At 45.2% G+C, this 14,056-nt stretch overlaps 1 protein-coding gene across 2 annotated transcripts; it reads right to left on the bottom strand.

Moving 5' to 3' along the window:
• Window positions 1-1,208: 1,208 nt before the first annotated feature.
• Window positions 1,209-12,162, bottom strand: LOC125543629 (serine/threonine-protein phosphatase 6 regulatory ankyrin repeat subunit B-like). Of its 2 annotated transcripts, none has more exons than XR_007298627.1 (11): window positions 12,001-12,162; window positions 11,695-11,868; window positions 10,970-11,098; window positions 10,397-10,536; window positions 9,922-10,017; window positions 9,660-9,788; window positions 9,076-9,225; window positions 2,316-2,417; window positions 1,905-1,968; window positions 1,753-1,832; window positions 1,209-1,459 (listed from the first exon to the last, which is right to left on the bottom strand). XR_007298627.1 is itself a non-coding variant. In XM_048707041.1 (11 exons), the coding sequence occupies exons 1-11, from the start codon at window positions 12,068-12,070 to the stop codon at window positions 1,435-1,437; spliced, it is 1,275 nt and encodes a 424-aa protein (XP_048562998.1). In that variant the 5' UTR covers window positions 12,071-12,160; the 3' UTR covers window positions 1,209-1,434. The 2 variants fall into 2 exon arrangements, 1 of the variants encoding a protein (XP_048562998.1); XM_048707041.1 differs by having other exon boundaries at window positions 1,905-2,084; window positions 12,001-12,160.
• Window positions 12,163-14,056: the final 1,894 nt, after the last annotated feature.

The following is a 14,056-nucleotide window of genomic DNA, read 5'->3' as shown; positions in this document are numbered from 1 at the left end:
CATTGCCATGCCATGAAGGGGAGACAATGCTTGTACGAAGGGTGGTAGCTTGGGGATGATCCAGCAAACGAGAGGCTACCAAGGAACATACACACATCAAGGGAGTAAATGCGGACGCCGTGCCGGAAGGCCGAATCGTCGACGACACACATCAAGGGGGGGGGGGCGTGGCCTCACCCCACGCGAGGATGACCCCTCCCCTCATGCGGTGTGTCGGGCTCCATATGCATAGTGGAGCCTTGGCCCCATCGAAGACTTCGAAGGTGTCCTTGACCATAACTAACACCTCTACCGTCGAATATCCTCCACGGTAACGCATGAGGCCACTAGCACTTCACCACCACCACCGCCTCACACCACCAGAGAAGGAGAATCGGGTAACAAAAACGTGCTACCCATGGCGCCATCTGCATCACTGAGAATGGGGAAGGTAGTCATGGCGAGGAAACAGCTACCATTGCCATGCCATGAAAGGGAGACAATGCTTGTACGAAGGGTGGTAGCTTGAGGATGATCCAGCAAACGAGAGGCTACCAAGGACCATACACACATCAAGGGAGTAAATGCGGACACTGTGCCGGAAGGCCGAATCGTCGTCGTCGACGACAAGACGGTCTACCTAAGATTAAATCATACCTTCCCAGAGCAATGGCCATGAAATCATACTTGAAAGTATGGCCTTGCACCCACCAGTGTAAGTCTGCTACTTCTTCAGTACACTAGCAAATCACCATTTGCCACCCTCACAAGCAAGGCAGTGTCCAAGGGGGTGGTTGTCACTTTTAGTCTCTGTAGTAGGCCTTGCACTCACCATTTGCCACAACACCACCGCCACGAACCCCGATCCGGCGACACTCACTGATATACTGTTGTCTTCCACTCACAGGCTGCGGCCCAGACTACCTTAGGACCACTAACTCAACCAATTGAATTAAGCACTTGTACCACTCTGTTCGGTTGACTCTTCAGTGTTTGTCGTCACTATCAGTACAGGTGCAGCCGTACTGACACTGCCCAAACATGTCGAGCCGACCTGACGGCCATGGAGGCGGAGGGAAATTTCCTCTCAGGTCCGATGGCTAACGACCACAAACCCCTGGGAGCCTCTACTCAAGCAGCGACCCCTGCAACTATCAAAGAGAACGCCAATGTAGCAGAAGCTAGTAATAGTAAAGAAAGCAAGAAAAATCTAGAAGACAGACAAGAACTCAATTGATAGCATTTTGTTGACTTTTTAACTGAAACTGGATACACATCCATCGCATTCAGTAATGTTTACACACGATAGGGGCAACCAGAAGTCTTAAAAAAGAGAGGCTTGCACTGTTGCTGTAGGTAGATACCAGAGAAGTAGAGAACAACTGGGATATCCTGATCCTGGACCTAGCAACAAGAGAGCCACAACTACGCAAGGTATCATGTAATGCGTGTAGGCTAAGTCTTCATTGCAGTTGCTTCCCTGTGATAACAAAGTCAAGGTGAGCATAAGGAGCAACTTCTATACAACTTTCTTTTCCAAAATAAAAATAAAAGTAGAACAAAGGCCCCCTCTTTTTTTTTCATAAATTTATGGAACCAGAACCCGCCTCACATTCAACTAGAGTTTAGATCATCCTTCATATGCAATAAAACTTGAGACGGAAAAAAAATATCACTCACTTGCACTGCATAAAAACTTCGCAGTTTTAAAACTTCTTATATAAGAAATGATTTTTTATCTTTCACAGGACTAGGAGAACACCGAAAATTTACCTTAAAGCATTCTCAATGTCAACGGCTTTAGGGTCCAACTTTAGGCCATCTGCGAAAACCTCACATGCTTTTTCGTAGTCCTATAAGTAAACAGCACCGATGAATTCCATGATCGTACAAGATTGAACATAACTACTTTGTTGTTTTGTTACCTTCAGACGCATAAAAGCAGCCCCTTGTCGATAGCAGGCTTTTGGCCAGTTGGGTCGCATCATTCTACACAAAGTAGCATCTTTGAGAGCCGTAGATCCATTTTCCAAGCGCAACAAACAGAGACTCCTATTTGCTAGCAGGGTTGCATAATCATCTGAGCTAGGGCCAAGTTCCATTGCCTGCATTAGTACAGCAATTACATTCCTTTTTGCCATACTAAAACAGAGTTCCGGCAGTAAAAACAAAAAACAACACTGCAGGCAATGTAATTGGCATTTTTATAGTAACTGAAGTAGAGCCTCGACCATTTTTTTTATTAATATTCAAAGCAGCCTTCAAGCAAGTTGCGTAATTGGCATTTTTTTAATCAAACAGCCTTCAAGAAATAAAGATTAAGCACAGTAACTTACAACAGTATACATCTCTGCTGCCATCATATATTCACTTCTCTTAAAAGCCTCAGCAGCTTTTAATTTCAATTCAGCTCTTTTCTTCTGGCACTTAAGTTTATCCTGATTACAAAAACATCCAAGGTCAAAACAAATATGTCAAACTAATACTGACAAGTGTTAGATGTGTATAGCCCTTTTCGGTTTATCCATATTGTATAAGGGGTCTCTTGCACTTTACCACACACTTGTATATGTATTGGCCTTTGGCCCTCCTGTGAAGTTAGTGGCTGATTATCTAACATGGTATCAGATGCTAGGTTAGCCCCTTCCTCCCGCACGCTGCAACTCCGTGCGCCTCGTACCTAGTCTCCGGCCGCCGCTGGCCGTCTCCGGCCGTTTCCTCCTCGCTCCCCGGCCCTGTTTCGCTCCCGGTCTGCCTCCTCTTCTACAGGCCGCTGCACCGAGCGTGTGCGTGGTCGCTCAAGGCCTGCCGCCGCCCCGGGTTCCCTCCTCTCCATCCGCTGCCCTGGGTTCGTCTCCCTGTCTCGTACAGGCGCCGCCGCCCCAGGCCCATCTCCGGCTTGGCTGCATCTTCGATCGGGGGCTGCTCCCGCTCGGGGGTCTCTGCCTGGGCGTGCCTGCTTTTGCTCGGGAGCTCTGCTAGGGCTGCTCCCGCTCAGGGGATTCAGTCTCTGAGCGCCGGCTTCCCCTCGAGCGGGCTTGCCTCCTGCCCGATCCAAAATCGGGGGCGCGTGAGTCCCCTCGAGCGAGCTTGCCTCCTGCCCGATCCAAAATCGGGGGTGCGTGAGTCCCCTGATCCCGATCCAGTTTCTGGATCCGTTGACCAAAAAAGAGAGAGAGAGAAAGAGAAAGGAATATCTCAGTATGTCATCTTCGGGCTATGTGGCTGTTCCTCGCTGCTCGGTGATCTTCGATGGCACCAACTATGCTGAGTTTGTGTGCTTCATGCGCATTCATATGCGTGGACTTCTTTTGTGGGGTGTTCTGTCTGGCGAGGTCCCTCGTCCGCCATGTCCTGCTGCGCCCGTGGCCCCAATTTCACCCGTGCTGCCAGTCCTTGCTGCTGATGCTTCTTAGGCTGATCGGGATGCCGCCAAGGCCCTAGATGATGCTGCGGTTGATGCTTATGATCAGCAGGTATCCGCTTATTCAGATGCTCTTTCTGTGTACCGTGATGACCTGTCTGCTTACACTCAGTGGTGCAATGATGATGCCCGTGCTGCTGCTGTTCTCACTGCGAGTGTCCTCCCTCAGTTTGCTTCAGAGTTCATGGGACTTGGCATAGTTGCAGCGATGTGGTCTTACCTCTGTCAGCGCTATCAGCCCTCTGGTGATGCTCTCTACCTCTCTGTGGTGCGTTAGGAGCACGCCCTCCAGCAAGGTGATTCTTCTGTTGATGACTACTATTCACAGTGCTCTGCCATCTGGCGCCAGCTTGACTCTCTTCGGACAGTCATTTGTGGAACCTGCCATTGCTGTCAGACTACTCGGTCTGATCTGGAGTTTCAGAAGGTTCATGAGTTCTTATCTCGTCTCCGGTCTGAGTTTGAGCCCCGACGGGCGCACCTGCTTGCTCGTGGTCGTGTTCCTATCTCAGAGATACTTGCCGAGCTTTGTGCTGAGGAGACCCGCCTTCGCTCTGCTGGGTTGCTTCAGGTTCCGTCAGTGTTGGCCACCCGGGCTCCTGTGTTGTCTGCTTGTCTCACTGCTCTGCCGCTCCTGCCTACTCCTCCAGGGAGGGTGAGCCGTTCTCCTTATGCTGAGAAGGGCACGTCGCGCCGTGACACCGTCTGTGGTTATTGCTCCCGGTCAGGTCACCCAGAGTCTGATTGTCGCCAGAAGAAGCGAGACCAGAGGCGCTCCTCCTCCAGCGGGACTCCTGTGTCTTCCTCGACTCCGTCACTCACTGACCAGGACATTGTTCGTCTCAAGCGTCTTCTTGCTTCCTCAGGCTCCTCGTCGACTGTTTCCGCTGCTGCTGTGACTGCATCCCCTTCCTCACCACCACCGGCATCTACACAGTCAGGTACATCTTCGTGGGTTTTGGGTTCTGGAGCCTCCTTTCATATGTCTTCTGATTCTTCCGCTTTGTCTTCTTTCCGACCTCTTGATTCGCCTGTTAATGTTCTTACTGCCGATGGCACATCTCTTCCTGTCGCTAGTCGTGGTATTCTTTCCACTCCATCTTTTTCTGTTCCGAGTGTTTCACATGTTCCTCGCCTTACCATGAATCTTTTTTCCGCTGCCCAACTTACTGATTCTGGTTGTCGTGTCATTCTTGACACCGACTCTTGCTCCATTCAGGATCGTTGCACCAAGGCTTTGGTTGGTGCTGGCCCTCGGCGCCGTGAGTCAGAGGGCCTTTGGGAGGTTGACTGGCTTTGTGTTCCTTCCGCTGCCACCACTTCTGCCAGCTCCCATGCTCTTGCTGCCTCTTCGTCTGCGTCCTTCCAGCAATGGTATGGTGTGTAGACTTCGCCGCTCCCTATATGGTCTCAAACAGGCCCCCCGCGCCTGGTTTGAGCGCTTCGCCTCTGTGGTGACTGCCGCTGGTTTCTTGCCCAGTAATCATGATCCAGCGTTGTTTGTTCACACGTCTCCTCGTGGTCGGATTCTTCTCCTTCTCTATGTTGATGACACGATCATCACTGGTGACGACTCTGATTACATTGCCTTTGTTAAGGCTCGTCTTCATGACCAGTTTCTCATGACTAATCTTGGTCCACTTCGCTATTTTCTTGGGATTGAGATCTCCTCGACCTCTGATGGCTTCTACATCTCCCAAGAAAAATATATTCAGGACCTTCTTGCTCGCGCTGCTCTCGGTGATGAGCGCACTGTTGTAACTCCCATGGAGCCCAACGTTCAGCTTCGTGCCTCTGATGGTGATCCTCTCCCTAATCCCACTCGCTATCGTCACCTTGTTGGCAGTCTTGTCTATCTTGCTGTTATGCGTCCTGACATCTCCTATCCTGTCCACATTCTGAGTCAGTTCGTTTCAGCCCCCACCTCTGTCCACTATAGTCATCTCCTCCGTGTTCTACGATATCTTCGTGGCACGATCTCTCAGCGTCTTTTCTTTCCCCGCTCCAGCTCTCTTGAGCTCCAGGCCTACTCTGATGCTACCTGGGCTAGTGATCCCTCACTGTCTGCTTATTGTGTCTTTCTTGGTGGCTCTCTTATTGCCTGGAAGACAAAGAAACAGACCGCAGTCTCTCGCTCGAGTACAGAGGCTGAGTTGCGAGCCATGGCTATGCTGACGGCTGAGGTGATCTGGTTACGATGGCTACTTGAGGATTTTGGTGTGTCTGCTACTACCTCGACTCCTTTATTGTCAGACAGTACTGGTGCTATCAGTATTGCGCGTGACCCGGTGAAGCATGAGCTCACCAAGCACATCGGTGTAGATGCCCACTTTGTGCGTGCTGTTGTGCAGGATCAGACTCTCGCTCTTCACTATGTGCCCTCTGAGTTACAGTTGGCAGATTTCTTCACGAAGGCACAGACTCGAGCCCAGCATAGTTTTCTTCTCTCCAAACTCAGTGTTGTCGATCCACCATGAGTTTGAGGGGGGGGGGGTGTTAGATGTGTATAGCCCTTTTCGGTTTATCCCCATTGTATAAGGGGTCTCTTGCACTTTACCACACACTTGTATATGTATTGGCCTTTGGCCCTCCTGTGAAGTTAGTCGCTGATTATCCAACAACAAGAAGCTGTATTTAGACACTTTGCACATAAATTTCAGTTGTTATCATTTATCAATATCATTACCAAGGATAAGCATAATGGCATAAGAACAGGCGATTAATAGCAACTATAAATAATTCTCCTCCATTTCACTCAGGGCATCTCTAGCTTGTCCCTTCTAATTTAGCCCCACCAATAGCGGGATGACCGTTTTGGCTCAGAGGAGCATATGCTCCTGGTTGAACAGTAAATTTAGAAATAATAATAATAAATGTTAAAATTCTGAATTTTTTTGTACATGTTCATGTTAGTGTAACAAGTTTGCTTGAAAATTTTCATGGTGAACGGAATAGCAGTGCTTCGTCGGTCAAAAAAAAACAAAATTAAGTAATAACATTTGGCATTCGTCTTGTTTTTTTTGCACAGGTCAAAATGCCTAATCTTTCCCCCTAAAAATTTGCCAGTAGCGTTTACGTGCGACGATGTGCAGATTGATTTTTTTTTCAAAATTTTGACATTTGCAAAAAGTATTTTTGACACGCAGGAGCGTACGCTCCAAAGCCCGAATTGGATTTCTGCTCAAACAGCTCCTTACACTCGTTATATTTGATCCGCTAATGAAAAACGATTCCTAGCCGAACCCTTAAAACTTAAATCCCTAAAAAAACTTTCGCCAATTAAGATTTTGTGTATGTACTACATTTCAACTACATATTTGCACACATATTAAATCCAAACTTAACAATCAAAGTTCACAAAATTCATGAATATTAGAAAATTAAAGTTCACAACAAATTATTCGAATTCAAACACGCAAAAGGGTCCAAATGAAGTAAAGAGCATGATATAAGCACAACAATCAACCGGTGCTATGGAGTAGCCACCGATGCTAAACAAGATCTTAGAGCTAGGTATGAACTTTTTGGTTCTCGATGCTTCGATGCGCTGCGAGGAATCAATGCATGTTGTTTGCATCGTGTTCCAGCTCAACAGGATCCCATTGGTGATGTACAGAAAGTTCTCTGGCATGGCTCATGTTATGCGAGATGATGCAACATGTCATTATTTGCCATAGGACCAGTGGGTTCGAATACTCGGCAGGGCCATGAACAATGGCAAAGCGCTTCTGAAGCACACCGAAATCTCTCTCAACATCATTGCAGACTATTCACGCATTGCAAAGTGGGATCTCTTAGTGCCTTTAGGTCACGGGTTGTCTTCACAAATGTGGTCCATGGAAGATAGATGCCATCTGCAAGGTAGTAACCCATTGTGTACTGACGGTCATCATTGACAACATAGTTGCAAGGAGGAGCATCTCCAACAAAAAGCACTCCAAATAGTGATAATCTCGACAGCACATTCAGATCATTACGAGAGCTAGGCAATCCAAAGTATGAATGCCAAATCCATAGATCCTCCAATGCAACTGCCTCAAGGACGATTGTTGGATCTTTTGGGTGCCCTTTGTACTGAACATTTCATCCCACAAGACAATTCTTCTATGTCTAGTGCATGCAATCAATTGATCCAAGCATACCATGCCATCCATGTTTTTCACTCAAAGCCAAAAGCCTCTAGGCATCTTCATCATTGGGAGCCCTCAAGTACTCTGCCCCATCTCAATCATGGCTCGTGTGTATCTTTGAATGGCCTACAAGATTGAATCTTCCCCGATGTGGACATAGTCAATAATGGCATCAGCCCAACACCCATATGCAAGCACTCGAACAGCCGCGACACACTTCATTAATGGGCTCGCACTTATCTCCCCTGATGCATACCTCCTCAATTTAAACCATCCATGCTTCTCCACAGCTCTTGCAATGGTGAGGAAGAGAGTCGGTGCATCCAAAACCATGGAAGAAAATACTTCTCCAGGTAGGTTGCATTGGGATTGAAATAATCCTTCATAAGCTTCTCATGGCCCTCTGCTCTATCTCGATTGATGCACAAGCGGCCAAACTATGATCCTAGTCTCGGTCTCCGGAAGTCATTATTAACAATCACCATAATGGCGATTTCAAAATCATCATCTTCTTCCTCCTCTTCCGACAAAGAGTCGTCGAAGACCATCTCCCTCAACCTCATCTACCCTATGCAATATTCTGGGTTGAATTTGATTGCAAAAACAACAACACGTAATGAAAATAGCTATAGAAAGCGCACCTAAGCAATTCATCGAACACCTTTCCGACGGAGAAGGTTAGAGCTTCGACTGGCGGAGTTGATCGAATCCGAAGCTAGGGGTGGACGGCAGGCAGGCAGTAGAAGGCCGCAGTCAACGGCGGGCCTCAAATCGAACTCCTCGGGCGATGACAAAGCTCACCGTTCGCCTACAAAGATCGCCGGTCTTGGCACAATAACGGCGCCACAAAGCTCCTCGGCAGGCGTTCTACATCATCTCCGTCATCCGCCGGCTTCGTTTTGGAACAAACGAAGCATGTCTGGTTGTTTTTTCGGCCACGAGATAAAGGCGGCAGCAGTGGAGATATCTGTCAATTCCAGCGACTGGCGGGTGGATCAAAGTGCGGAGGTTGCAGGGTGTCAGCAAGCCTGCAGGTGGACGCCGGAGGCAACACCGGCGTCAATGCGGTGCCAAAGTTTACCGTGAGAAGTGGTGCCGGTCGAGTATATTTGAGGGCCTAAAGAGCCAGTGCTTAAAGATTATAAGGAGTTAGGCCGGATAAGAGTTCGGCTAGGTGTGGTTTTACTCCTCAAAATAAAAAATATAAGGAGTTAACGCCTTTTAAGGGATCGGCTAGAGACGCCTTAAAACTGTCACATGCCTTGAAATCTCTGCTTAAAATAATTGTCCACGGCCAAAATCAAGTGTATATTTAATACAGTGTTTCCAATATCTACCCATAATTTAATGATTTGAATGAGATTAAGTGCGAGCATGCTTGCATACTTGCATGTCATTTAGTAGGGCCATGATCATTTCTCATAAAATATTTCTTAGATCTGGGTTTTTTCTGAGTTCGTATGCATAGTGAGCTGATGGCAGATATAGTGAACCAAAGAAAGTATTATGGAGCTACAAGTGATCATAGAAGGAGACACATACCTGCTGCAAACCAAAAGTTTTCACATGCGAAATGATCCCGTCAATGCTCCAATCGGGAAGCTTTGAAATCGGAGAAGTTACAGGAAATAACATTTCAACAATTTCTCTTCTGCCTTGGGAAGCAGCAACTTCAATTGGAGTTATACCAAACTGCAAGAGCAGAAGACATTGTAGATTTCGCAATGAATAATCACTAATATAAATATCATGTGCAGTTGCAAACAATTTCTATGTCAATGTGATTCAAAATTTAGCACATTTCAAACAAATAACTAAATATACTTTGCACAATATCAAATGCATGAAGCAATTATGGAATAGCCTAATGCCCTCACCCATCCTCGTCCAAGAAAATCTTGGGTTAATTTCTGCAGTTAATTGTAACGAAAATCTTAAGAGAAGTGTGTCACTTTTAGTGCATAAATTTATTTATGAAAATTTACGAAAAGAACAAATGGGGCCAGATCAGCTTATTCTACTGCCTGACCTCATAGAGGACCAATAGTAGTCAGGTAAATACCAACAAAAAGTACGCATGAGAAGTAGAGCCTGACAGCAGTCAAACTGGAAACTGTATAACTCACTTCATCTGCAATATTCGGGTTAGCACCAGCTTCTAGTAAACAGTTCATGATGCCAGCTGAGCCACAAGTTGCTGCCAACGCCACGTAACTACCACCATTCGAGTCAGTGAAATCCACATCAGCGCCAGCCTGAGTAAATTAATTATTATTTGATCACCTGAGTTAGTGCTTGAGATGTAATACAAAGACAAATTACTCATGATGGGATAAAATTGTCCTACAGAATACACTTAACGGAGATCCACGAAGGAAGGTGACTAACCTTAATGAGTAGCTTCACACAGTTCACCGATGCAGTTGGTATGGGTCTTATGGCCATACTCAACGGGGTATCATCAAGGTTGAGAACCTTGTTTGGCTGCAGAAAGTGGATAGATCAAATTCCCATACGTGAAGAAAGGAAAACTAGAGAAATAATATCACCTCATTTGGTGTTATATATTATGCATGTATTGGTGATGTTCACAAAGAAATTAGACATAATATTTACCATACTGTGGGGAAGTGACTGTGTTTCACTTCAAAAGAACTACGTAATTATGATCAAATGCTGAATATATATCCGTAGCTTTGTACCAAAATAAACTCTTCATGTACCAAAGTAAAAGTGGCCACATTGTTCCCATTCCAGTGCATGATAGCGTCAATGGGATGTATACATTCTTAAGGGTCTTCACAAATCCGGTTTTTCTTCTTCTTTTGAACAGCCCAGTGTGTACAGAGAACTGATGTCTTACATCTGCGTGGTGCTCCAACAAAATCTTCATTGTGCCATCTTGACCATAAGTAGCAGCCAAATGCAACGGAGTCCCAAGCGGGGAAGGTAAATCCACATCAATTCCTCTTGAAAGCAGCAGGTTGACTATTCCTTGATGTTCTGAAGAAGAAATTATTAAAAAGTTAATAACTCCAAATTATTTCCCAACATTTAACTTGTCTTTCACACATGCATGACACCTGACCATACCTCGAGATACTCTTTATCAGAATTGCCAGCCAAATTACGATTTTAGACTAATATACTAGTTCAAATTTTGACAGAACAGTTAAGAAGTTAACTAGGGCCATGCTCAGGATAACTAAACAACAATTTGCAAAAAAAAAAAACTTATGCGAATATATTTGCGCCTGCCTTGTCGGTCAGATTGGACCGCATGAAGGCCGGGGCCACTCCTAAACCCTCTAGATCTTTCAATCGTTTTCAAGAGCCTACTGCAGTTTGTATCGTGTGATTTCATATGCACTTAAATAGTATTGAAAATAATTATTCCAAATTATATATTATTTGTGTGTGTTTACATGAGAGAGACCTTTGTGTGCAGCAGCATGGAGAGGCGATCCTGTTTTACCACCTAACTTTGGATCGGCATCATGAGCAAGAAGATATTTTGCAGCCACAGTTCTCCCAAAAAATGCAGAAAGGAATAGCAGAGTTTCACCTGTAAGAAAAACAAAGACCAGTAGCTCAGCACAAAATCAAACCTGCCTTCAACAATACAAATGTTCCTTTATGGACAAGGCACGGATCAATTACTACTGTTAAAAGTGCTCAATGTGGAACCGGAACATCATTAGTCCTAATTGATGCATTACGCAGTGACTCTCCTATGTTTGCTGTTTAAAACAAAGATAGCACAAAGACACAAATGAAGGTGCAAGAGACACCTATACATTCAAGAAATCAAGATATGCTGGTATAAATGTCCCATGAATGAATTTAAAATATTTAAACTCAACTTCGAATTTAAGTATAAGTGTATGCAGCGTACGATAACCAACAATATGCCAAGGGTGTTGCAGATGAATGGCCCTCACTTTCATTGAATTTCACAGAAATACTGAAACTTAAGCGTGCGGTGCCAAAAATATTTGTGAAACTGAAACCCATAGAAAGGCCCGAAAAAGAAGAAACCCATAGAAAGAATTGTTCATTTTGTTTTCTATTTTCGGAAGACAAAAAAAAAAGTTGCATAACGCTCTCTTCAGGCCGTATAACTATGCAAGAGATGCAGAATTGAAGGGAAGGCAACCTAACCATTGTCGTTTGTTTGGTTGATGTCAAGGCGGAGGTCCTCCACGAGATACCTGCAGACGTCCATCTTCTCCTCCATGGCCGCCAGGTGCAGCGCGCTGTTCCCGCAGTTTCCGTCAACCACCGCGGCCATGATGGCCGCCTCGCCTGGCCCCGAGTTGAGCCTCCGCGCCATCTCTTGGCACACGCGCGCGACGGGAAATGCTTAGCATTGACTCAGGTACTAAACACACTTGGATCCACACCTAGGGCAGACCAACGAACCCTAATAATAAGATAAAAGAGCAAACACGAGCTTGGTCGGGTTACTTTTGACGAGGCGGAGGTTGCCGTCGAAGGCGGCTTGGAGGAGCATCCTCTCCTGCTGCTGCTTCTCCATGGCGATCGGAAGGCGAATCGACGAGACCAATGCAAGTGGTAGACTGATGCGAGACTCCTGGTCAGTTAAAGAATAGAGGATCTACGCCGTAACTGGTTGCGGTGAAAAAGGCCCCGCTGATTTAGATGATTATCATGATTTTCTTTCCTTGGGGGGGGGGGGGGGGGGGGGGGGGGGGGGTGCTTTCCTAACGGAAAACAAGCTTCAAATACTATAAACCTAATCTAAATGCTAGTATGATGTATATGTGTGTGCGCGCGCGCTTTTTTCTTTCTTTCCGTGGCGCACGCAAGCGCACACCCCTCTACACTAACTCATTTGTACTACAAAATCAATAAATATCCAATGAAGTCAATACTATCCAAATCTATTTCAAGATTTAAAAAACACATTGCTTTTAAATCAAATCGGTCAAATTAAAATCCTTTCTTTTTGGGTCTGTGTAGGGTACATTAGATGTGACATAATTAAGTCATGTTATGAATGACATCATTTCTTTTTGTGGCCCTATTTTTGTTGTGGATTGTTTGTTGCTGGTTGTAGGTTGTTTTATTTTGAGCTAGGCGAACGTTGTTTTCTTCTTTTAGCACAAACTCGCTGCCTAGACTCTTAGAGGGGCTAGCTACAACATCACATATATCTTGTGCGGACAAAAGCATGAACGATGAAACACTAACTAAACCATCCAGATAGTGCTCTAGACCTCACCAAGCACAGCAACCGCATATCCACACACGGACCATATAAGTTTTGCTTATCAAAGGTGCTGCAAAACACATCACGTTGTCTTGTGGGTGCCCTATTTTACATTATTTGTTGGAGCGCTTGATAATAATATAAAAATAGTACTTGGTGATGCAAATTTTGCTCCAGTCACGTAGCCCCCATGTGGTCTGTTGGTGATGTAAAATTTGCTTGAGAGCCTCAAGTGATGCAAATTTGCATCACGGCTTATTTTACATCACGACCTATCCCCTGAGTAAAAATATTTGCATCTACATCATTTATTTGAAGGAAATATGCCAGGCAATAATAAAATTGTTATTTATATTTCCCTATATCATGATAAATCTTTATTATTCATGCTAGAATTGTATTACCGGGAAGTTAGTACATGTGTGAATACATAGACAAACAGAGTGTCGCCAGTATGCCTCTACTTGACTACCTCGTTAATCAAAGATGGTTAAGTTTCCTAGTCATAGACATGAGTTGTCATTTGATGAACGGGATCACATCATTAGAGAATGATGTGATTGACTTGACCCATCCGTTAGCTTAACACTATGATCGTTTAGTTTATTGCTATTGCTTTCTCCATAATATATACATGTTCCTATGACTATGAGATTATGCAACTCCCGAATACCGGAGGAACACTTAGTGTGCTATCAAACGTCACAACATAACTGGGTGATTATAAAGATGCTCTACAGGTGTCTCCAATGGTGTTTGTTGAGTTGGCATAGATCGAGATTAGGATTTGTCACTCCGATTGTCGGAGAGGTATCTTTGGGCCCTCTCGGTAATGCACATCACTATAAGCCTTGCAAGCAATGTGACTAATGAGTTAGTTTCGAGATGTTGCATTACGGAACGAGTAAAGAGACTTGCCGATAACGAGATTGAACTAGGTATGATGATATCGAGATCGAATCTCGGGCAAGTAACATACCGATGACAAAGGGAACAAATGTATGTTGTTATGCGGTTTGACCGATAAAGATCTTCGTAGAATATGTTGGAACCAATATGAGCATCCATGTTCCGTTATTGGTTATTGACCAGAGATGAGTCTCGGTCATGTCTACATAGTTCTCGAACCCGTAGGGTCCGCACGCTTAACGTTCGATGATGATATGTATTATGAGTTATGAGATTTGATGTATTGAAGATAGTTCAGAGTCCCGGATGTGATCACGGACATAACGAGGAGTCTCGAAATGGTCGAGACATGAAGATTGATATATTGGAAGGCTATGTTTG

This window comes from Triticum urartu, chromosome 3, assembly GCF_003073215.2.
Source record: "Triticum urartu cultivar G1812 chromosome 3, Tu2.1, whole genome shotgun sequence".
NCBI classification, from domain to species: Eukaryota; Viridiplantae; Streptophyta; class Magnoliopsida; order Poales; family Poaceae; genus Triticum; species Triticum urartu.
Note: the sequence above shows the minus strand (reverse complement) of the source record. Positions and strands in the feature narration are given on the sequence as shown.